General features: G+C 37.2%; 1 protein-coding gene across 1 annotated transcript; it reads right to left on the reverse strand.

The window, feature by feature from the left end:
- Positions 1-273: 273 nt before the first annotated feature.
- LOC121888541 (hemicentin-1-like) lies at positions 274-25,984 on the reverse strand. The gene is made up of 14 exons (XM_042400146.1): positions 25,729-25,984; positions 24,209-24,526; positions 21,328-21,594; positions 20,738-21,028; positions 19,385-19,477; positions 14,905-14,923; positions 9,823-9,920; positions 9,048-9,143; positions 6,749-7,066; positions 4,426-4,692; positions 3,738-4,028; positions 2,108-2,214; positions 1,102-1,160; positions 274-863 (listed from the first exon to the last, which is right to left on the reverse strand). The coding sequence occupies exons 1-14, from the start codon at positions 25,790-25,792 to the stop codon at positions 761-763; spliced, it is 2,391 nt and encodes a 796-aa protein (XP_042256080.1). The 5' UTR covers positions 25,793-25,984; the 3' UTR covers positions 274-760.

A 25,984-nucleotide genomic window follows, 5' to 3' on the forward strand; every position in this document is an offset into this window, starting at 1 on the left:
CTCCTTCCTCCTTCCAAAATGTATTTAAAGTTGATCTGAAGCTAATATGAAGCTTCAGCGTCCAAATGAGTCAAATCAAGTAGATATCTTTCAACGTTACAGTCTTTTTAGTGCCAAAGTCCCTCTTTTTGTTACTATACTTCCACCACAGCTCAACAGGGAAACACTGTCCGAGGAAACACAAAGAGGGAATTTGATGCTAAAAAGACTGTAAATGTGTCAGATATCCACTTGATATGAATAACTCAGACTGCTGAAGACTCATATAAGCTTCACATCTACTTTTTCTACTTTTGGCCTCCATCACTTCCATTGAAAGCACATTTGAGGGATCTTTTAATAGCCAGTAAAGTAGAACTCTGTTCCACTTGAAAAGTTAAAATAGATGCATAAATACATACTTCCTCATCTCTGTTGAGAGATACTGTTAGTCACTTTATTTGTCTGGGTTTTTGTGTGGAACACAGGGACACAAGGTAGAGGAAGAACAGCATGCTGGTCTTCAAAGTCTCTCTTGCACTGTAGAACCAGTGTAATGCAGAGCGTTACAGTCAAAGTGCAAAGTGTCCTTCATTAATCAGTCTGGATAAGCATGTGATTGTCACATGTCTCCAAAACACAGAACTGAAGGTCTTGTTTTACTTCCTCAATAATCCAGTGAAGAAGAAATGAGGACAAAACATCCTTTCCTGAGACAGCAGAAGACCCAGAGTACGTGTTTACACTTCAACACATTAGTGTATCAGTATCATTTAATCCTTCAATCCCCAGAGGAGAGCTTAATTTCACTTTCTGTCCTTGTGTCATGAGCTTTGTCTTCTTTAAGTGGTATTCCTTCCGAATTCCTTTCTTCATCTTTTGTCCTGCAAACAAAAGTAAAAAGTATTCAGTCTTTAAACACATCAAGCTAAAACTCACAACAAACAATCCTTCTTCATTATAAATAATAACTTCTGCAGATGAGAATAAAAAATATGTTGCTTTACAAGTTTTATCATCACAACTGATTTACATTTTCAGCTGTGACAGCATTTATTACAAGCTAGATTTCAACTGAGAGGAATAGTTAAGATTACTGTATTCGATACAGAAGATATTTACCATGTGTCAGTATTAGTGTTTAGTGGTCCTTGTTCCTGCGATGGATTTCTTGCTTCATTCTGTGTTCAATAGAGGTGAAAAATTTGCACATCAGAGCCTCTCCTGAATGTCTTATGATGTCCTATAACTAAACATTAGATCTTGACTAAATAAAATGTAGTTTATTTGTTTAATTTATCCAGCTTCTATTCAGTCACCAATAATTGCTATTTAGATTAGAGTTAAAATTAAAATGAACATAATAAAAAATGATGACAGATCTACAGTGTTGTATATTGTATATTGTATATGTGATCAACATGACTGTGTTTATTCCTTTAAACTTCACATTTCTGAAAGTATTCATGTACAGTAAGACTCTATCCACCTCACATTCCTTCACACACTGAAATAAAGGAATTTAAAACATCAATGAATTAGTTAAAGTATCTTCACAACAAAATACATGAAATTAATAAAAAATTCACAGGAGAAGGAAAAGCAGGAATGCAAGACTTAAATTTCCTTCAGTGATATTTCGGGCATAAATAGACAATCAGGGCTTGACAGCAGTCTGTAAATATGTTCATTTTAAACTCCCAATGTCCCATTTGTTACCAAATGTTCTGTGTCACTTCATAATACAAGAATTAAAAAGTAAGTAAGTAAGGCAGAAAACATCTTCTGAGAACGATGAATGCCTGAAGCAAATTTTGTGACAATTCATATCACAACCTCTTGACTTTTTACTGAAGTTCTTTGATAAATTAACAGTAAAGTACAAAGTCAAGAAGTTGTGACATGAATAAACAGAACTGTGTTCCCGCCACACATGTCCTTTAAAGCTGCAGCCGCCTTGATCTCATGTCACAGCAAGTTGTGATCAGGTAAGAAACAGAAATCTAACAATCATGCATTGTTTACTGCAGCTTGGCTCATCTCAAACAAGCAAACTAACACCAATTCAAATAACACATAAAAAAATCAGGTGAAAGCAAAGTTGGTGTTTTTTTGTTGTTGTTTTTACCTTTTTACGTCGGCGCAGGTACAGTATCACACCTGCAACCAATACAACCACTGCAACCACTGCAACCACCACACCCACAGCAACTCCTACAACATTTGATGAACCTCCTGTAACAGAAAAAGACTCAGTGAATTAAACTGTCAACCAAACAAATTTCAACAAGTAGTTTGCACTGATTAATTAATTAAGCAAGTTGGAGAAGTTCTCCTTCTCAGTAACACACATCTAACAAAGACAGCTCCACTACAAACCCTCTGCTCACTACCATCACTACTCTCTGTCACACTGAATGAAACAACATAAATACAGCAACTGGAATATTTCCATATTCAGTCATGAAACAAGGTGGAGTTTCCTCTGCTGTTGGCAGAGGTGGGTAGAGAAGCCAAACATTGTACTCAAGTAAAAGTGCTGTTAGTTTTGTTAAAACAGTTACTCAAGTAGAAGTAAAACTAGTCATCAAAATAACTACTTAAGTTATGCTGCATTCAGACCAAATCCGACAATCCAGCACTACGATGCAGAGGTCTATGGTGGGGGTGTGTTGTTTGAGGTACCGGTGAGACAATGAAAAATGATCCAGGAAGTTGAGTTGGAGTTATAGATTAATGTATTTAAGGAATTATCAGGAGCCAAAACACAACGTAACAGTTTGTAAAACTCACCAACAGGATTTTACAAGTCTGGAAAGTTTTCACAACAGGAGCTATTTTATCTTTTGTCACCATTTCGAATACAATGTTCACGTTACAAAGTAATCCACCAGGAATGTGCACTTGCATGTATGTGATTGGCCACCACAGCGTGATGTCGGGTTACGTTTCAGCAAAAGTTGAGTCCAGTTCAAATTCTTGTTGGATGATCGCTGCAGTTTTTGCTTTGCCCTTTGCAGTCCTCACTAGTAAAAGCACTGCCCCCATTCAAATGAATGGGAGGGCTGCAGTTTTTCAGACATTGCTGGATTTAGTTTGAACGCAGCCTCAGAGTACAAAAGTATCTACTGAAAAAACTACTTGAGTATCGAGTAACATCAGTAAAAGAAAAAAGGAAAAAATACCTGCACACTACTTTCAAGTCTAGGACTTTTTCCCAGCTTCTTTTATTTTATTTGGATATGACTGAAATCATTTCAACCACAGATGGTCTTCCTCAGGTAAAGATGAAGATGTGAACACACACCTGTATTTATGGTCAGTTTGTGACAAAATGTCACATCATTATCTCCTGATAAAATAATCTATTACATATACACCAGGACAATATTCCCAGTCTGTATCTGTAAGTGTGAAGATCAGTATTAAACTCTATTAAGCACAACAGACTCTTTAAAATTACATTCTTTGAGATTCATGTTGTCTCCTGTATTATATTTATATTTTGGCAAATAAATCATCAAATCAGACAGACATGGATCATGTCTATTAAAAGTATATGTGATTCCTGTCGTGGATTTCTATAGTTGTATGGTTTCATGATGACCTCATCGTAGTGAATAGTGAATCTTGCTAAGCTAAAGTAGATGAGTTAAGGTTTAGTATAGACCAGGCCATACCCAAATATTAAAACTGATACTGTAAATTGTATATTTTAGCAGCTCTAGTTCAGATAGACTTCCCTGAACTTGACTTACCTTCAATAATCTTCAGAAAGGTGTTCCTATAATATGTCTCCTCAGCATTACTGAGTTCACACGTGTATATCCCGTCGTGTATTGAAGACAAGTCCTGAAGTGTGAGGTCACCTGACTCAGACACACCCTTCACCTGCTGCCTCCACTCCTCTGAAACTGTGTACAAGACGTTGGCCCCGGTCTGGGTCAGGATGGTTTGACTGTGGTTGAATATCCAGACGAGGCCCGTTTGTGGAGTGTTTGAAGCAGTGCAGGTGATTGTTTGTTCAGTGCCTGAACTAGTGATTGGAGCTAAATTGAGACAATACACAAAAGAGAAAATTAAAAGAAGTAAACTGCAATAAATGAAAATTTAGATGCACATTTAATAGAAAGTAATTATCAGCCTGATTTATTGGTGTAACCTGTGTTATAGATTAGATATATTTCAAACTTTTGAATTTGTGTGTTATAAATAAAATTATAAGTAACAAAGGGGCAGCTGAAGGTGTAATCCCCAGCTCCTCCTGCCCACATGCTAAACAGAAAATCACAAAAAACATACAGTACTGTATGTCCTCTTTAACCTCAGATTGCTCCCCAAATGTAGGTTGTTTTTGAGAAAGACATCTGCCAAATTAACGCAATGTAATACAGTCTAAACATAAGTTTTTGTGCCACCTGTTATGTTTACACAACAGATACTTACGTAGTGTCTTCAGTGAGGCTGTACTGCTGCTTGTCTGAGTGCTGACGGTGCAGATATAGGTCAGATCACCAGCACTGTCTGAAAGTATCAGAGAACTGCTGATGTTGTAGAGCTTCTGCTCAGTCTGCTGGACTTCAGTTTTGTTCTGGAGAGTCATGTTGGATGGAGGATTGGTGGACCAGGTGAGCTTAGGCTCAGGGTAGATCCCTTCTGATCTGCAGGTGATCTTGTTTTCTACCTGCTGAATGTCGACTTTACGGACTGGAGCTGAAAAAAAAGGAGAAAAAAGAGAGGATTCACTATATAGGAACATGTTTTTGAAGCGGTAAAGTAGGAGAACATAATGTTTGGGTTGGGTGATGCCACAAAATTTGGTTTCCTTCCCTTCTTTGCTTCCTTCTATAACCATGAAGTGCTCCAGGACCTTAAAGCTGTAGCTTTATGATCAGATGACATTTGCACTGTCAAAAGTTTTTACAGCAGAATAATCTATTATTCCTTAAAGTATTGTGATTACTTTACTTTATTACACAGTTATATTGACCCCACAAATGAGAGTAGGGAAGGATTCTTCAGTCTTTTCTCTCAAACGCCAACGCAGATCATAAATAGCTGAACCAAGGAGGAAACTGAAGCCCACAAGTTTTTTATTAGTTTTTATAGGTTCAAGGTTTAGTTTCCCCTCCAGGCTCAACTTGTGAGTTTCTATAAGTGGTGCTCTTTGTTCAGCCATGATCACTACTAATGCTCATTAACTCTGTTCCTCCAGACGAAGCAGACATTTAACATTTATCTTCTTTCTTTTTATATTTTTTGTATTAGAAATGTTCCAATTTCCCATGTTTTGTTTGAGTGTAACAAGAAAAACACAAACATTAATTTATAGAAAAGTGTAATTGATTTTCATTAAAAGGTTTATAAAGTTTGATTAAGTTGATTTGCACAAACATATGAATTTAGAAGAAGTTCTGTGGACAAACAGGAGGAAAGTACCATAAGTCAATTAACTTTTTAAGCGAATCACAACTTTCTCGAACCTCTGAACCTTCATAATCACAAATTCTTCACGACAGACAACATTTTTATTATATTGTGCCTCTTGCTATCAGCACTGTAGGTTTCTCACAAAACTGACACTAGGTTTACTGTTCAGCTGTTCTTATCTTCTGCAAGACCTTCATTCACACAGTCTTGCATGAATTGTATCAGGCTTCACTCCCTGGGATTGAAATGTTATCAGTCAGATGTCTGTGTGTTTTATCTGAGAGAGCTCAACACACTACAATATGAGAAAGCAAAAGCACACGGAGAAACATACACATTTTCACAGATTTAACAACACAAACATAAAATGATACTGTACGTTTACCTGCTTTCTTAAAAATTTGTTCTCTGCTCATTAGTTTTTGTAAAACTCAGTGTCAGTCACAGTACCAACACTTGTAGTCTTAAAAACCTAAGTGTGCATTCATGTGCCACTGAGTAAGCTGGTGAGTGTGTTCCACATCTGAAAAATGCCAACACACAATACTCTTAACCTACACTCTTATCCTAATACCATTTTGGAGCAGTGTTCAGACCTTATGCTGTTTTCCACAGGCACAGTTTAGCCTGCTTTAAAGGACGGGTTCACAATTTTTCAACCTTGTCTTAAAACAACAGTCAGGAGCCCAGATGAACAGTAAAACATGTTTTCTTGGTGTAATCATTCCTCTTGTAAAATAGATGCATAAATATATCATATTGCTCATCTCCAGTGTGACATTTGTTGAGAGATGCTGTGTGGGTTTGACCCCAGACCAATTCATAAGCACATGACTTCTGTTTTTGCTCTCTACCAACTGCTGAGGGAAATATCTGGCTCTTTAGCTGCTAAACCAAAGCAGTAAAGTTGTAGCCAGACAGCTAAACAATGAGCTGAAACTCGCTGTAAAGCTCTGTAAAGTTTCATCACCACGAGGGACGCCTCTCATGTTACACTTTAAATATTGCAAAGAGGAATAATACAAAAAGCTATATGTACATAGTACAACAACTTAGCGTGAGTGTCCCCACTACTATCCAACTATTACTCCTGGTTTACTGCATTAATCTGGAGTACACATGGTGACTGTAATGCATCAATATGCTAGAAACTATTTTATGTCTAAATAAATTATCACATGCTGTAATCTGACTTTGTGTTATTCCGAAAACCGTGAAGGTGAAACCTCAATTTTAATGATAAACAATTAGTTGATTTCATGTAATTCTAATATGATGAAATGCACTGCTAATAGTATTTATTATATTTATTATCTGGAAATACTACGAGTTTCCATACCATCCATGTTTAGTTTGATAAATGTCTCCTTGTTTCCAGTGATGGTGCTGGTGTAACATTTATATCTGCCCTGGTCATGAAACTGCACCCCTTTCAGCAGGAGCGAGGCGTTTCCTCTGGAGATCTGGTCATTGAACAGCGATGTCCTGTGTCTGAAGCGCTGGTTCTGGAATGAGAGCTGGTCTTGGTTGTGATAGTAAGAGTGGACCTGAGCATTTCCTGCCGTCAGCTGAATCCAGTGGATGACAACTTCAGCACCGGCTTGAAATCTGCACGGCAAGATGCAGCTTTCCATGAAAACACAGGAGACCTCTTCATCTGTAAAACATCACGTGGAGACGTCGTCAAGGTTCAGTTCAGAGAAAACAGTTGAATCCAAGTGAGCTCTCTGTAAAAATCTGATCAATAACTTGTTTGACCATATAAGTCACAATCAGAGTTTTATACACAGACACAACTAAATTATGTTTTTATTGATAAACTTGATCTGACAATATATTTATTTTCATTCAGTCATCTTGTACTGTAATGTATAACTGTGTATCATCTGCACAACAAGAGAACAATAAATTAGGGCTGCCGCTAGTCTACAGCTAACTGTGTCTGTTTGCTGTTTGGTGCTGAGCAGGTAGTGTACAGTGACTTTTTCTCTGAAAACAGCTGCCTGCTGTTGGAAACACTGAGATTGAACCATACAACGCATATGTGCACTAATATTTATTAGTGTACCATAAAACTAGCTAAGGTAGGCTAAAGTGCTCCTTAAGGCTGCAGAGTTGGTGAAAATTCTCTGTTAAAGGATCCACATTCACATTACACATTTTCATTTGATCCACTGTTAAAATAAAAATATTAGCACAGCTTTAAAATGAGAAAATGTAGAAAATAACACAAAAGTCCTCAAAATCATGCAGTTTTACAGTCATGCTAATGGCTCTATGGCAATGACAGTCTGCCCGTCACGTTTGTCCAGCCTGAAATATCTCAACAACCTTCAGATGGATTGCCATGAAATTCAGACCAACATTCATGTTCCCCAGAGGATGAATCCTGCTGACTGGCGATCCTCTGACCTCTGACTTAAGTGAACCAACTATTGGATGGATTGCTATGAAATTTGGTTCAGACATTTATTATCCCTTCAGGATGAACTGTAATAAATTTTCATCCAGCGCCACCATCTGGTCCAAATTATAATGTGGCCAATTTATGTTTGTGACTTAATACCTGAAAAACTAATGACAGTCCCAACAGCCTCTGCTGTACTTTGTATCGAGTGCTAATTAGCAAATGTTAGCATGCTAACATGCTAAACTTCAAGACAATGAACATGGTAGACATTATACCTGTCAATGGTTAGCATTTAGCTCAAAGCACTATACTGTGTCTAAGTACAACCTCACAGGGACACTAACATGGCAGCAGAAGGTTTTAGTAACAAGGACATGTTATCATTGGAATTGTAAAAACAAAAAACGAAAGCATTCATCATTTGTTTGACACCTCATTGAAATGCATCCCAACAGGCTCTGCAAGATTCCACATGCTTACAACATGAAGCTCTTCGTCTCTTTCTATCTCATAAAAGATCCATTTAACTGTTTCATCTCTTTACATTTTGAATCTTTAATAAAATGTTTCTCTTTAAATCAGGTTTGAACAAAATCTGAGACAGTGCTGCAACAATCTGAATGACCCTTTTCTGATTAGCATGAGTAAACATGCTCATTCTGGACTTTGACACTTGACTTAAGTTCAAAGTGTCTCTCTGGTAATAAGTAATCAGTTTTTGTCAAATTATTAGCTTGTTGTACTTTCATGTTCAAGTGTTTCACCCATTTTAGAGAGACGGAAGATGTTTTCTCTCTCTAGTGGTATCTAGCCACACATTTAGTTTCAGTGTTATAAAATGTGTGTCTCTGTACAGTACAATACATGTTATTGAACAGTACCAGTCAAAACTTTGTACACACTTTCAATGGGAGGGTCTGTCTGAACTTTTGACTGGTACTGTCAAAACTTAGGCCGCCATTTGTGGCGGCCTAAGTTTTTCACCAATATTGTTTTGATGTGGCAACTTAAGTTTCAAAAGACAATATCTGACAACCTGAAAACACTGAAACTGTCTGAATGTTACTGAGGCAAGTGAGAAAATATGTTTTTGGTGATTTTAGGTGTATTTACTGTATAAAATATATGATCATTAATTATTTTTCCCGGTATTCATGCTTTCTCTGGTAAAAACAACCATGATGATATGTTGTACTAAAAAAAATAGAAAGACCAGACACACACTCACCTCCTCTGGCAGGAGTCAACAGAAAGGTCACGACCACCAGAAAGACACTCTTGATCCCAGACATCCTACTCATACATTTCCAGTCAATACTGTCCACTGTACTGGAATGAACAAACACACCTTAGTGGGAGTGTCACAGACATTGAGTCAAACTGGTCTGATTAGCTAAACCTCAGACCTACTTACTGAGCACGGGTCAAAAGTCAGCTGGGAATGAGGAAAGAGAGATGGCAGCTGATGTGCTTGTCAGTCAGAGAGCATGAACTACTTTTAGATAAGTGTGTATGTGTGTTTGTGTGTATGTGTGTGTGTGTGTGTGTGTGTGTGTGAATGAGTGAGTGAGTGAGTGAGAGAGAGAGCTAAAGGTGGCTTGTTGTAATATTTACTGAGTTGAGGGGCCCAGACTGCTGTTGTAACTGTGTCCAAATCACAGTGTGACACTATTTTTAGACGACAAAGTTTATATTTACTATTTGCTGTCAGAGGAGAGGCCTCCTGAAACTGAGAGTACGTCCACACGTACTCTGTGCTGCTGTTGAATTATGTTGCCTTGTACTGAGAGGTGTTTCTAATATTTTGTCCTCACTATTAATATCAGTGATGGTAGATTAAATGTTATCATCCATGAGTTGTAAAGGTTCACAGTTACACACAGTAGAGGACATTTCTATTGAAGCAACAGAGAGCAGAGTTATTTTAAATTATTATTTGGCTACATCTAGTGTCTAGTCTTGGTAGTGCAGTGGTGAGATATTTAAAATTTTGGATGACCAACCTTTGACTAAACGCAGCTCTGTCATCTCATCAGGGTCGTTTCTGGCCTTTGAGTTGCTTCCTGAGGACAGAAAAGAGAGACATAGTGTGTGAGAATGTCTGAAATAAGAAATCAGTAATTAATTCTGAATTTAAAAGCACTAAAATGTGATTTCACCCACGCAACATAATCCAAAGTCTTAGAAAACTCTCTCAGCCTCAGATCTTTTGTTCTACTTTCTTGTCTTTCTTGCTTTTATTTGACCCTTAGGCCTTCTCCCTTAGTTAGAGAGTGCCTACATTTACCAGAATGCATCGAAAACAGGCTTGACCCCAATCCAATTATTTGGTTGCCTGGTGCGACTGGAGTGGGTGTGTAGAGGCAGGTGTAATGTTAGTCTATGGGTAGTTATTTTTCCATATTTCTCTATGATTAAAATATTTGTAATTAATGGAAAAGAAAGACAAGTGTATGTGTATGTAGCCGCATGTAGATTCAGTATTTGGATATGAACAGGTTATAATAATAACAGGCATTTGAATTTTCTTAAGGCTACACTGAACAATCACTATGAAACAGAGACGCTTGGCTTTATATTGTAATATTTTATGAAGAAACAGACATTTCACCTCACATGAGTTTTAGGACCAGTGACCCTGAGCTGTAGCCTCCAGTTAGAGATGAATTTCTGCAGAAATTTGTAATTTTCTCCATCTACTAGTTTTTTTCCCCAAAAAGTAGTATAGTATATATATTTAAAAACTTCACTGTCAAATTTCAGCACGGTGATGTTACTTTTCTGTCAACCCATGTTTTCTTTAGTTAGTTGGTAATATCGCAATATTGTGAAGCAATTCACATGTATTAATGGTTTTTATTGTCATCTAATGAATGGGTAGTGATGTACCGTTCACAATTTTCAGGTCTTTCTTAAAACAACAATCAGGAGGCCAAATGAACATTGAAACATGTTTTTCTTGCTGTAATCATTCCTCCTGTTCATACTGACCATTAGAAGATTTCTTCATAATGCACTTACAATGGAAGTGATGGGGGACGAAATCCACAGTCCTCCTCCTGTGCATCTTCTTATCCACATAAGCACAAAATGACTGAAGAGTTTATCAGTGCAATGTATAGTTTGAGGTAGATAGATAGATAGATAGATAGATAGATAGATAGATAGATAGATAGATTTATTTGACAAAATTTAAAACATACATGACAGGCTGATCACAAAGACAGACTCCATATAAGATTTTTGAAATTGTCGAGGATTAAAATACACAAATAGCCCTTATTTCCATTGTGATCCTCTATTGTAGAGCAAGATAGCAGCTTGAATAAGAAAGTGTCATGAAAGAATGACATTAGACTTAAAAAATCCAAGTAGACAGTAAAACATCAAGCATTTGTACATCTACAAATTATTTAACATCCACTTGTTGAGATCTGTCTTAAAACTCCTCTCAACTGGGTTTACTTATAGGCAGCTTGTTCCACTGACATGAAGCTGTATATAAAGATGTATTTTTCCCAAAACATGTTTTAAATCTCATAGAAATAATATTTGTTAGACTGCCTCTAGTGCTGTGGGAGTGTTTGTTTTTTTTACTAGATTTAAATGGTTGGATAGGTGGGGAGGTGCAGATTTGTACACAATCTTGTGGGAAATACTCATCTTAAGTTGCACCACCCTTTTTTCCATGGGGAGAAGATTCAATTTTTTTTTTTTTTTAAATGAACTGCATTGAGATGTGTGCAGGGGGACAGCCTTAAAACTACTCTTATTAACTTATTTTGTGCAGTCTGTAATTTGTTTTTAAGAGACTGTGAGGAGCTACTGTACCAAAAGGTGGCAGCATAATCAAAGTGGCATAACACCAATGCTCCAGCTAGAGAGTTTTTATATCCAAAAATCACTAGACCAAGCACAATAACTGTGCCATGCTAATAAGACAATATATTCATAAACATTATGGAATGGACAATAAAGTGAGCGGGCTGTTATTAGATGACATCAGTGACTATTTACCAGGTTTTATAGTTTGTGACTATAATTATAGGAAGGTTAAAGAAGCCAATAACTTTAAATATCAAAGATTGAAAACAGAGGAATGCATTCAAAAGTTTATTAACACAAAACTGGAAAATAGTATACAAAGAAGAAGATATTGACAAAGCATATGAAACATTCCTACAAATATTCAAATCATTCTATGACACAAAATTTCCAATACAACAATATAGTAGAAAACAAAAATATACATTGATGGATGGATCACAAATTGACTAAATGTCTGCAAAAATAAAAAAACACTATATAGAAAATTCATAGTATAAATCTATAGAGGCAGAAAAAAAACATATGTAAGAAGGAATACTATAATAAAATATACAGTACAGTAATAACAAAAACAACATCAAAGGTATATGGAGTGTGTTTAACAACAAACATTAGACACGGATCAAGAAACTAAAGTTACCGCCAGTATTTTATTGATAATGATAAGACCATAAATAATATGGATGATGTGGTTAATGGTTTTAAGAAGAACAAAAATTCTACAGACTGGAATGAAATTGATATGACAACAATCAAGAAAGTAATGGAAGGAATTGCAAAACCATTAACTCACATCTGTAACTTGTCCTTCAAAACTGGTAAATTTCCAAGCTTTTTTATGAGAAGACGTCCAAATGGCTGCGAAAAGTCAGACAATGCCTACTCCTTTGGTCTGCAGCCGATGATTTAAAGGACGGGTTTTTCAAGTCTGTCAGGAGCCCAAATGAACCTTGTAACATGTTTTTCTTGCTGTAATCATTCCTCCTGTTCATACTGACCATTAGAAGATCCCTTCATAATGTACTTGGAATGTAAGTGATGGGGGACAAAATCCACAGTCCTCCTTCTGTGCAAAAATGTATTTAAAAGTTTATCTGAAGCTAATATGAAGCTTCAGCGTCCAAATGAGTCAAATCAAGTAGATATCTTTCAACGTTACAGTCTTTTGAGTCATAAAGGTGAGATGTGTGGGGCGATCCCTTATTGGAAGTGGTAGGGCATCCCGATATTTCCTCACCTTTACTGACAGTTTATTTTGCCCAAATGACGAGCATCTATATGGCACCACACAGTCCCCTCTAGTGGTGGCCCTGGTGCTGGTGCTATTGCCACTGTCGGCCCTCTGTTTAATAAATTCATTTAAAGGAGGTGGGGTAGCCCATGCAAAGCCTTGTGCATAAAACAAGCATATTTAAAATTTTCAAAGCTCTCAAAACTCGAATGAAATGATATTTTTCCAAGATGTTACAATGATGAAAAGAACTTTTATGGCTATTCTTGAAGAGTAATTCTATTGGTTTAAGTGTCGTTACTTTTGCTGAATATTAACCTCTTCCACTCCTGCCACCCTACCATAGATCAATTTTTTGTGGGAACAGGGGATCGCTAGGGGGAGATAGCAGGTCAACATTATATGCCACATACAGTAGAAGTGGTATACATCATCTGAAAGCCGGGAGCCTGAAGATTAATTTGAGATGCAGTTCAGCACTGCGTGTCAAGTTTTTCTAGTAATAAATCTGTAATAAACATTGTGTTTTGGTAAGGCCCCAATTTGAATTTTGAAAGTTTACAGTGTATAAGGGCTTGGAACATTAACATGGAAGTATATGATGGCCATTCCCAACCTCAGTTATGTCTCATAAGTTAGTGCAGCAATTTTTGACCACTTGAGTCGAGAATACTCAACACCATAGAAAAATTCATGCTGCAATTTGGTGTCAAAAACGTTTTACATTTGGAGATTTCTGTAAGAACTGATTTTTTGGATACAACTCATTTTCATTCAGATATCTTGAGGTGAGAGGTGAAGGAGGGCCCTTTGAAAATTTGCCTGTGTGATGCAGGTGTCCTCGGTGAGTGGAAGAGGTTACTGAAACTGAGGCTTCCCCTCAAATTCAGTGTGTGTCAGTGAATGTAATTCCTCCTCCACGCATCATGTGTGCAGCTCTTCACTTCACTGCAGCTTTATGATGCCATCTAGTGGACTGATAGTAGAAGTACAGCAGCTGATGGCAGCTTTCTCTGCCTCACACTGCTGTCTGCCTGCATTCACACTGATATATAACAGAAAATAATAGCCAATCACAGGAGGAGCAACTGGTATTAAGGATTTCACAGGAGAAATTATGTTATGATGTGTGTTTCCTCTCCAGATGCTGGTAGAAAGTGTGTGTGACCGATGTGGATGTGACCTCGGCAGCATGGATCAGTGTGAGGACAGAGAGGAGGGAGTCCCTTCCTCTAAAAGCTCTCTGTGTGGGGAACATGACAGCCAGACCAAAGCTCAGAGGTGAGACGAGGATCTCTGATTGTCCACGACTGTTCTCCACTCGCATCACTCCACCATCATTATTCACACTCAAAGCTCTGTGTGTGTTGTGTTGAAGCCCAGAGCAGCAGCACAGACCAGACTCTGCTGGACCTGGACCCAGCTGTGTGTCCTTCAAGAGTGACCAGTCAAAGGATTTTGTTATGACTTTTAAAGGGCGATAAAAAGTAAGCTGTTCTCACTGTTATCAAATCGGATTATCAGACAATATGAGCTAAAATTGAAATCAGGATAAATAGTTCTCAATTGAATTATTTGAAAGTCAGACAATTAAGTGTAAGTTAAGAGTAAGTGCAAGAGTAAGTTGACCCATAATGCCTGTGATTGAAAAAAAAGCTAAAAACACAAATGTAATTCGATAGATGTAAATCGATGAGCATATGACACTTAAGAGATACACAAGTTATTAACAATAAATCACAAACAGTGACATGTAAGTTTAAAAAGAGTAGAGTAGCTTTTTTGTACTTTTTTGGACCTTTTTAAGTTTTAATATAATATCTTCATTCACTATAAAATACAATACATGCAGAACAATATACCAAGTTTAAACATATCTGTGATTAATGTTTAAACTGGAATAAGATCAGACAGGCTGTGAGCGCCTCACTCACCTCCTCTGACAAGACTCCACAGAAAGTTCACGACCACCAAAAACACGACACACTTGACCCCAGACATCCTGCTGTTTAACTTCTTCTGTTACCTGTTTATGCTGCTCTGTACTGGAAAGAAAAAAAAACAACAGGAAGTGAATGTGTCACATTGCCAACTGGTCTGTCTGCTTCTGTTTTCACTGTAATCAAACAATGAATCAAAAATATTTGTCTCCCAGTTGAAACTTGGGTATGACAGGCTGAGACACCTGCCAATCAAAAACCTGTTTATCATACCTGTTTATCATACTCATGTAATGGAAACGTAACCTTCAAAATCACCACCAAGACAAACATTAGTCACTATCACTCAGCTGCTTGTTAGTATCACAGACGGTGTATAAAATAAAGATCTATAAACCCACAGAAGATGCTGTATATACATATAGAGAAAAACAGTCTCTGGATAAAAAGATAAAGGAATAAAAATCATGTAGTTGACAAGAAAAGTAGAAGTAAATTTATTATATCAGGATAAAAGAGGGTCCCAAACAAATACTCAAAAAAACAAACAAAAAAAACACAACAATGCAAAAACAAACTAACAAACAAAAACTCAATAACAAAAAGAGAAAATAGTTACAACCTTAGGATGGACACTACCATAAGAAAATCTATAAAGCATCAGTCAGTGATAACATTACTGAGAACATATGAGACTATTATGGTAACTGGATACTGGATGTTAATTAGCACTAAACAGGTTGATGGGAATGTCATGGGTTTTGCAGGTGATCATAAAATAAAGTGTTATCATTTTGACCAGATGGTGGTGCTAGAGGACAGTTATATATTGTGATTGTTTTCAAGTCTGTCTCCATGTTTAGGATTTAGTCCCTGGTGGTCGACGCACTTGTACTTGCTCGTTAATGTTTCATTTTTGTCTAGACTAATGTGGTGGACTGACAGATCGACACTCAGAGTCACCAGCCTGGCTCAGAGTCCTGCACGGGTCCTATTTTGCAAACCCGCACCCGCAAAAGTCGGTACGGAAACCTAAATCCGGACCCGTAAATATCAGACCCGCGACCCTACCTATGATTAAACACACAGACTGCACAGTCCCTCACTTTAAAGTGCTTTATTTTTATTTGTTGCGCCGCAATTATAATCTGTGTTTCTGCAAGAAGGGTAGTAAACTACTGCACATTGACTGACAACCACACATGCCGCAGACCCAGGGTACCAGATACTCTCTCTCTCTCTCTCTCTCTCTCTCTCTCTCTCTCTCTCTCTCTCTCTCTCTCTCTCTCTCTCTCTCTCTCTGTCTCTCTCTCTCACACACACACTCACACACACAGTTGTTCTCACCTACTATCCATCCGCATTTAGAAGAGGTGAACTCTCTGAAATCACTGTTGTTTGTAGTCAAAGGTGCAACAAGCTTCATCAGTTAAACAACAGGTCTGTTCTTATATTCAGACTTGTGTCAAGTGGCTACTTGTGTGATTTATTTGTGATAACTGTCAAAACTGTCATGTTCAGATCATCCTGTCGCTCATACAAATGCAAGGCTCAGTTCAGCTCAGAGGCTTAATGGTTAATTTTTATATGTAGTGCAAAAGAAAAAAAATGAAGCTCAACAAAAGGGCTGCAATTAATGATTATTTTCATTATCGATTAATCTGTTAAATATTTTCTTGAATAGTTGTGTGGTCTATAAAAATAATTATTATAAATAATTATTATAAATTATTAAAATATTCCATCTTCAGAAGCTGAAACCAGAGAATATGAACATTTACTTTTCTTAAAAATGATTGGTCAATTATGAACTGATTAATTTTCTGTTGATCAACTAATCACTGCAGCTCTACATGGCAATAATGGTTCTGAATATATACAATTAATAAAATAATTACATTGGGCCATCTATCTGTACATAAAAGATAACTGATAACAATCAAAACCATGTAGTGTACCGTATAAAAAGAAATTGCAGCAACAACAGCAAAACTTTTTTCAACCTTTGTTTTTAAACATCAAAACGAAAGTCTTCACCCTAAACTTATTATTATTAAAATTATTCTACATTAGAGGTACCTGCTTTTTGTCCCCATAAGGGAGATGAGTCCCCACAATATGAAGAACACCTCGTCCACACACACACACACACACACACAAACTCAGCATGCCAAACAGTTTCCCAGCAGTCCCTGACGACAGAAATACCAGAGCTCAATATAGCCTCACAATGGAAGTGATGAGGGCCACAGTCCTCCTTCCTCCTTCCAAAATGTATTTAAAGTTGATCTGAAGCTAATATGAAGCTTCAGCGTCCAAATGAGTCAAATCAAGTAGATATCTTTCAACGTTACAGTCTTTTTAGTGCCAAAGTCCCTCTTTTTGTTACTATACTTCCACCACAGCTCAACAGGGAAACACTGTCCGAGGAAACACAAAGAGGGAATTTGATGCTAAAAAGACTGTAAATGTGTCAGATATCCACTTGATATGAATAACTCAGACTGCTGAAGACTCATATAAGCTTCACAAGCCTCCATCACTTCCATTGAAAGCACATTTGAGGGATCTTTTAATAGCCAGTAAACTAGAACTCTGTTCCACTTGAAAAGTTAAAATAGATGCATACATACATACTTCCTCATCTCTGTTGAGAGATACTGTTAGTCACTTTATTTGTCTGGGTTTTTGTGTGGAACACCGGGACACAAGGTAGAGGAAGAACAGCATGCTGGTCGTCAAAGTCTCTCTTGCACTGTAGAACCAGTGTAATGCAGAGCGTTATAGTCAAAGTGCAAAGTGTCCTTCATTAATCAGTCTGGATAAGCATGTGATTACCAAATGTCTCCAAAACACAGAACTGAAGGTCTTGTTTTACTTCCTCAATAATCCAGTGAAGAAGAAATGAGGACAAAACATCCTTTCCTGAGACAGCAGAAGACCCAGAGTACGTGTTTACACTTCATCACATTAGTGTATCTGAGTATCATTTAATCCTTCAATCAGTAAAGGAGAGCTTATTTCCTTTTCCTGTCCATGTGTCATGAGCTTTGTCTTCTTTAATTCCTTCCAATTTCTTTTCTTCATCATTTGTCCTGCAAACAAAATTAAAAAGTATTCAGTCTTTAAACACATCAAGCTAAAACTCACAACAAACAATCCTTCTTCATTATAAATAATAACTTCTGCAGATGAGAATAAAAAATATGTTGCTTTACAAGTTTTATCATCACAACTGATTTACATTTTCAGCTGTGACAGCATTTATTACAAGCTAGATTTCAACTGAGAGGAATAGTTAAGATTGCAGCATTGTTACTGTATTCAATACAGAAGATATATTTACCCTTCACCCATTTCAGTTTTTGATCCTTTAGTCTTTGATGGATTTCTTTCTTCATTCTGTGTTCAATAGAGGTGAAAAATTTGCACATCAGAGCCTCTCCTGAATGTCTTAGGATGTCCTATAACTAAACATTAGATCCTGACTAAATAAAATGTAGTTTATTTGTTTAATTTATCCAGCTTCTATTCAGTCACCAATAATTGCTATTTAGATTAGAGTTAAAATTAAAATGAACATAATAAAAAATGATGACAGATCTACAGTGTTGTATATTGTATATTGTATATGTGATCAACATGACTGTGTTTATTCCTTTAAAACGTCACATTTCTGAAAGTATGCATGTACTTTAAGACTCTATCCACCTCACATTCCTTCACACACTGAAATAAAGGAATTTAAAACATCAATGAATTTGTTAAAGTATCCTCACAATAAAATACATGAAATTAATAAAAAATTCACAGGAAAAGGAAAAGCAGGAATGCAAGACTTAAATTTCCTTCAGTGATATTTTGGGCAATCAGGGCTTGACAGCAGTCTGTAAATATGTTCATTTTAAACTCCCAATGTCCCATTTGTTACCAAATGTTTTGTGTCACTTCATAATACAAGAATTAAAAAGTAAGTAAGTAAGGCAGAAAACATCTTCTGAGAACGATGAATGCCTGAAGCAAATTTTGTGACAATTCATATCACAACCTCTTGACTTTTTACTGAAGTTCTTTGATAAATTAACAGTAAAGTACAAAGTCAAGAAGTTGTGACATGAATAAACAGAACTGTGTTCCTGCACTTGCTCAGTGGCATCTGCCTTACACAGAACTACTCTCCAGAGACTGAAAACATGATCACTGTTATTAGTCTTTGGTGTTGCTCATTGATGTGTTTTCAATAGTTTCTGGACAACAGAGGTCTACGGCACAGAGGAATAAGATATATCAGGCTTTGGATACACACACAATACTTGATCAGTTCATTGTTTCTTTGGCTCTGCACATTAGATTTAATGACATTAAGAAAAGTAAATAAAATTGCCACACATGTCCTTTAAAGCTGCAGCCGCCTTGATCTCATGTCACAGCAAGTTGTGATCAGGTAAGAAACAGAAATCTAACAATCATGCATTGTTTACTGCAGCTTGGCTCATCTCAAACAACAATACAAAAAAACATCAAAGGTGAAAGTAAAATGTGTGTGTGTTTTTTTGTTGTTTTTACCTGTACAGTACAATATCAGGCCTGTTGCCAATCCTGCACAAATTACTCCAACCACCACACCTGCAGAAACTGCTGCGACATTTGATGAACTTCCTGTAACAGAAAAAGACTCAGTGAATTAAACTGTCAACCAAACAAGGAGATTGACAACTACTGTAGCATCATAATGTTGGATGAAACTATGCTGCAGCTGATGTGCAACCTACTCAAAAATGTAACTTCACATGGTGGCTACAGAGGTATGACGTTGAGTCCACAAGAACTGTGATTGGACAGCTGAGCAGAGGTCTATGGTGGGGTTGTGTTGTTTGAGGTACCAGTGAGACAATGAAAAATGATCCAGGAAGTTGAGTTGGTGTTATAGATTAATGCATTTAAGGAATTATCAGGAGCCAAAACACAACGCAGCAGTTTGTAAAACTCACCAACAGGATTTTACAAGTCTGGAAAGTTTTCATTACAGGAGCTATTTTATCTTTTGTCACCATTTCAAATACAATGTTCACGTTACAAAGTAATCCATCCACAGTGTGATGTTGGGTTACGTTTCAGCAAAAATTGAGTCCAGTTCAAATTCTTGCTGGATGATCACTGCAGTTTTTGCTTTGCCCTTTGCAGTCCCCACTAGTAAAAGCACTGCCCCCATTCAAATGAATGGGAGGGCTGCAGTTTTTCAGACATTGCTGGATTTAGTTTGAACGCAGCCTCAAAGTACAAAAGTATCTACTGAAAAAACTACTTGAGTATCGAGTAACATCAGTAAAAGAAAAAACGAAAAAATACCTGCACACTACTTTCAAGTCTACTTTTTCCCAGCTTCTTTTATTTTATTTGGATATGATTGGAATCATTTCAACCACAGATGGTCTTCCTCAGGTAAAGATGAAGATGTGAACACACACCTGTAATTATGGTCAGTTTTTGACAAAATGTCACATCATTATCTCCTGATAAAATAATCTATTACATATACACCAGGACAATATTCCCAGTCTGTATCTGTAAGTGTGAAGATCAGTATTAAACTCTATTAAGCACAACAGACTCTTTAAAATTACATTCTTTGAGATTCATGTTGTCTCCTGTATTATATTTATATTTTGGCAAATAAATCATCAAATCAGACAGACATGGATCATGTCCATTAAAAGTAGATGTGATTCCTGTCGTGGATTTCTATAGTTGTATGGTTTCATGATGACCTCATCGTAGTGAATAGTGAATCTTGCTAAGCTAAAGTAGATGAGTTAAGGTTTAGTATAGACCAGGCCATACCCAAATATTAAAACTGATACTGTAAATCGTATATTTTAGCAGTTCTAGTTCAGATAGACTTCCCTGAACTTGACTTACCTTCAATAATCTTCAGAAAGGTGTTCCCATAATATGTCTCCTCAGCATTACTGAGTTCACACGTGTATATCCCGTCGTGTATTGAAGACAAGTCCTGAAGTGTGAGGTCACCTGACTTAGACACACCCTTCACCTGCTGGCTCCACTCCTCTGAAACTGTGTACGAGACGTTGGCCCCGGTCTGGGTCAGGATGGTTTGATTGTGGTTGAATATCCAGACGAGGCCCGTTTGTGGAGTGTTTGAAGCAGTGCAGGTGATTGTTTGTTCAGTGCCTGAACTAGTGATTGGAGCTAAATTGAGACAATACACAAAAGAGAAAATTAAAAGAAGTAATAATATATAATATATTTCAAACTTTGGAATTTGTGTGTTATAAATGAAATTATAAGTAACAAAGGGGCAGCTGAAGGTGTAATCCCCAGCTCCTCCTGCCCACATGCTAAACAGAAAATCACAAAAAACATACAGTACTGTATGTCCTCTTTAACCTCAGATTTTTGAGAAAGACATCTGCCAAATTAATGCGATGTAATACAGTCTAAACATAAGTTTTTGTGCCACCTGTTATGTTTACACAACAGATACTTGCGTAGTGTCTTCAGTGAGGCCTTTAGCCTGCTTCTCTGAGTGCTGACGGTGCAGATGTAGGTCAGACCAGCAGCATTGTCTGAAAGTATCAGAGAACTGCTGATGTTGTAGAGCTTCTGCTCAGTCTGCTGGGCTTCAGTTTTGCCCTGGAGAGTCTCCTTGGATTGAGGACTGGTGGACCAGGTGAGCTTAGGCTCAGGGTAGATCCCTTCTGATCTGCAGGTGATCTTGTTTTCTACCTGCTGAATGTCGACTTTACGGACTGGAGCTGAAAAAAAAGGAGAAAAAAGAGAGGATTCGCTATATAGGAACATGTTTTTGAAGCGGTAAAGTAGGAGAACAGAAAGTTTGGGTTGGGTGATGCCACAAAATTTGGTTTCCTTCCCTTCTTTGCTTCCCTCTATAACCATAAAGTGCTCCAGGACCTTAAAGCTGTAGTGTTATGATCAGATGACATTCGCACTGTCAAAAGTTTTTACAGCAGAATAATCTATTATCCCTTAGAGTATTCTGATTACTTTACTTTATTACACAGTTATATTGACCCCACAAATGAGAGTAGGGAAGGATTCTTCAGTCCGTGGTCTAAGGCTGACAAATCAACACAGATCACAATTAGCTGAGCCAAGGAAGAAACTGAAGCCCACAAGTTTTTTATTAGTTTTTATAGGTTCAAGGTTTAGTTTCCCCTCCAGGCTCAACTTGTGACTTTCTATAAGTGGTGCTCTTTGTTGAGCCATGATCACTACTAATGCTCATTAACTCTGTTCCTCCAGACGAAGCAGAAATGTGACATTTATTTGTTTATCTTTTTGTATAAGAAATGTTCCAATTTCCCATGTTTTGTTTGACTGTAACAAAACTTAACAAAACTTTTAAAGTTTGGCTAATTTGCACAAACATATGAATTTAGAAGAAGTTCTGTGGACAAACAGGAGGAAAGTACCATAAGTTAATTAACTTTTTAAGAGAATCACAACTTTCTCAAACCTCTGAACCTTCATAATCACAAGTTCTTCACGACAGACAACATTTTTATTATATTGTGTCTCTTGCTATCAGCACTATAGGTTTCTCACAAAACTGACACTAGGTTTACTGTTCAGCTGTTCTTATCTTCTGCAAGACCCTCATTCACACAGTCTTGCATGAATTGTATCAGGCTTCACTCCCTGGGATTGAAATGTTATCAGTCAGATGTCTGTGTGTTGTATCTGAGAGAGCTCAACACACTACAATATGAGAAAGCAAAAGCACACGGAGAAACATACACATTTTCACAGATTTAACAACACAAACATAAAATTATACTGTACCTTTACCTGCTTTCTTAAAAATGTGTTCTCTGCTCATTAGTTTTTGTAAAACTTAAGTGTGCGTTCATGTGCCACTGAGTAAGCTGGTGAGTGTGTTCAACATCTGAAAAATGCCAACACACAACACTCTTAACCTACACTCTTATCCTAATACCATTTTGGAGCAATGTTCAGACATTATGCTGTTTTCCACAGGCACAGTTTAGCCTGCTTTAGAGCATGGGTTCACAATTTTTCAACTTTGTCTTAAAACAACAGTCAGGAGCCCAACTGAACAGTAAAACATGTTTTCTTGCTGTAATCATTCCTCCTGTTCATACTGACCATTAGAAGATCCTTTCATAATGACCTTACAATGGAAGTGATGGGGGACAAAATCCACAGTCCTCCTTCTGTGCAAAAATGTATTTAAAAGTTTATCTGAAACTAATATGAAGCTTCAGCGTCCAAATGAGTCAAATCAAGTAGATATCTTTCAACGTTACAGTCTTTTTAGTGCCAAAGTCCCTCTTTTTGTTACTATACTTCCACCACAGCTCAACAGGGAAACACTGTCCGAGGAAACACAAAGAGGGAATTTGATGCTGAAAAGACTGTAAATGTGTCAGATATCCACTTGATATGAATAACTCAGACTGCTGAAGCCTCATATAAGCTTCACATCAACTTTTAAATGACTGTGTGGACACACTGTGGATTTTGTCCTCAATCACTTACATTGAAAACACATTTGAAGGATCTTTTAATATCCAGTATGAACAGGAGGAATGATTACAGTGAGGAAAACCTCTTTCAGTGTTCATATGGACACCTGACTGCTGGTTTAAGACACACTTGAAAAATTGTGAACCCGTCCTTTAAGAGCTTACTTAACTGACTTGAGCTTTTTATGGGCAAACCAGAACTCTTTTCCACTTGAAAAGTTAAAATAGATGCATAAATATATCATATTGCTCATCTCATTTGTTGAGAGATGCTGTGTGGGTTTGACCCCAGACCAATTCATGAGCACATGACTTCTGTTTTTGCTCTCTACCAACTGCTGAGGGAAATATCTGACTCTTTAGCTGCTAAACCAAAGCAGTAAAGTTGTAGCCAGACAGCTAAACAATGAGCTGAAACTCGCTGTAAAGCTCCGTAAAGTTTCATCACCACGAGGGACGCCTCTCATGTTACACATTGTCATTTCATACATTGTTATGAAAAATATTGATTACAGCCTCTTTAAATATTGCAAAGAGGAATAGTACAAAAAGCTATATGTACATAGTACAACAACTTAGCGTGAGTATCCCCACTACTATCCAACTATTACTCCTGGTTTACTGCATTAATCTGGAGTACACATGGTGACTGTAATGCATCAATATGCTAGAAACTATTTTATGTCTAAATAAATTATCACATGCTGTAATCTGACTTTGTGTTATTCCGAAAACCGTGAAGGTGAAACCTCAATTTTAATGATAAACAATTAGTTGATTTCATGTAATTCTAATATGATGAAATGCACTGCTAATAGTATTTATTATATTTATTATCTGGAAATACTACGAGTTTCCATACCATCCATGTTTAGTTTGATAAATGTCTCCTTGTTTCCAGTGATGGTGCTGGTGTAACATTTATATCTGCCCTGGTCATGAAACTGCACCCCTTTCAGCAGGAGCGAGGCGTTTCCTCTGGAGATCTGGTCATTGAACAGCGATGTCCTGTCTCTGAAGCGCTGGTACTGGAATGAGAGCTGGTCTTGGTTGTGATAGTAAGAGTGGACCTGAGTATTTCCTGGTGTCAGCTGAATCCAGTGGATGACGACGTCATCACCGGCTTGAAATCTGCACGGCAAGATGCAGCTTTCCATGAAAACACAGGAGACCTCAACATCTGTAAAACATCACGTGGAGACGTCGTCAAGGTTCAGTTCAGAGAAAACAGTTGAATCCAAGTGAGCTCTCTGTAAAAATCTGATCAATAACTTGTTTGACCATATAAGTCACAATCAGAGTTTTATACACAGACACAACTGAATTATGTTTTTATTGATAAACTTGATCTGACAATATATTATTTTCATTCAGTCATCTTGTACTGTAATGTATAACTGTGTATCATCTGCACAACAAGAGAACAATAAATTAGGGCTGCCGTTAGTCTACAGCTAACTGTGTCTGTTTGCTGTTTGGTGCTGAGCAGGTAGTGTACAGTGACTTTTTCTCTGAAAACAGCTGCCTGCTGCTGGAAACACTGAGATTGAACCATACAATGCATACGTGCACTAATATTTATTAGTGTACCATAAAACTAGCTAAGGTAGGCTAAAGTGCTCCTTAAGGCTGCAGAGTTGGTGATAATTCTCTGTTAAAGGATCCACATTCACATTACACATTTTCATTTGATCCACTGTTAAAATAAAAATATTTATTAGTACAGCTTTAAAATGAGAAAATGTAGAAAATAAGACAAAAGTCCTCAAAATCATGCATTTTTACAGTCATGCTAATGGCTCTATGGCACTGACAGTCTGCCCGTCACGTTTGTCCAGCCTGAAATATCTCATCAACCTTCAGATGGATTGCCATGAAATTCAGACAAACATTCATGTTCCCCAGAGGATGAATCCTGCTGACTGGTGATCCTCTGACTTTTCCTCTAGCGCCACCATGAGGTTCATATATGTGGTTTTAAGTGAACCTTGTACTTTGTACACATTTTCAATGGGAGGGTCTGTCTGAACTTTTGACTGGTACTGTAGATGTAATTTTTGTTTGTATAGTGCCAAAACTCAACATAAGCTTGTATTTCATTAAATTCATTCTTGCCACAAATGAAATTCAGTTCACCAATATTGTTTTGATGTGGCAGCTTAAGTTTCAAAAGATAATATCTGACAACCTGAAAACACTGAAACTGTCTGAATGTTACTGAAGCAAGTGAGAAAATATGTTTTTGGTGATTTTAGGTGTATTTACTGTATAAAATATATGATCATTAATTATTTTTCCTGGTATTCATGCTTTCTCTGGTAAAAACAACCATGATGATACGTTGTACCAAGTTTAAAAATAGAAGACCAGACACACACTCACCTCCTCTGGCAGGAGTCAACAGAAAGGTCACGACCACCAGAAAGACACTCTTGATCCCAGACATCCTACTGATACATTTCCAGTCAATACTGTCCACTGTACTGGAATGAACAAAAACAGTGGGAGTGTCACAGACAATGAGTCAAACTGGTCTGATTAGCTAAACCTCAGACGTACTTACTGAGCACGGGTCAAAAGTCAGCGGGGAATGAGGAAAGAGATATTGCAGCTGAAGTGCTTATCTGTCAGAGAGCAT

The sequence above is a fragment of the Thunnus maccoyii genome, chromosome 21 (assembly GCF_910596095.1).
Source record: "Thunnus maccoyii chromosome 21, fThuMac1.1, whole genome shotgun sequence".
In the NCBI taxonomy this organism is placed as follows: domain Eukaryota; kingdom Metazoa; phylum Chordata; class Actinopteri; order Scombriformes; family Scombridae; genus Thunnus; species Thunnus maccoyii.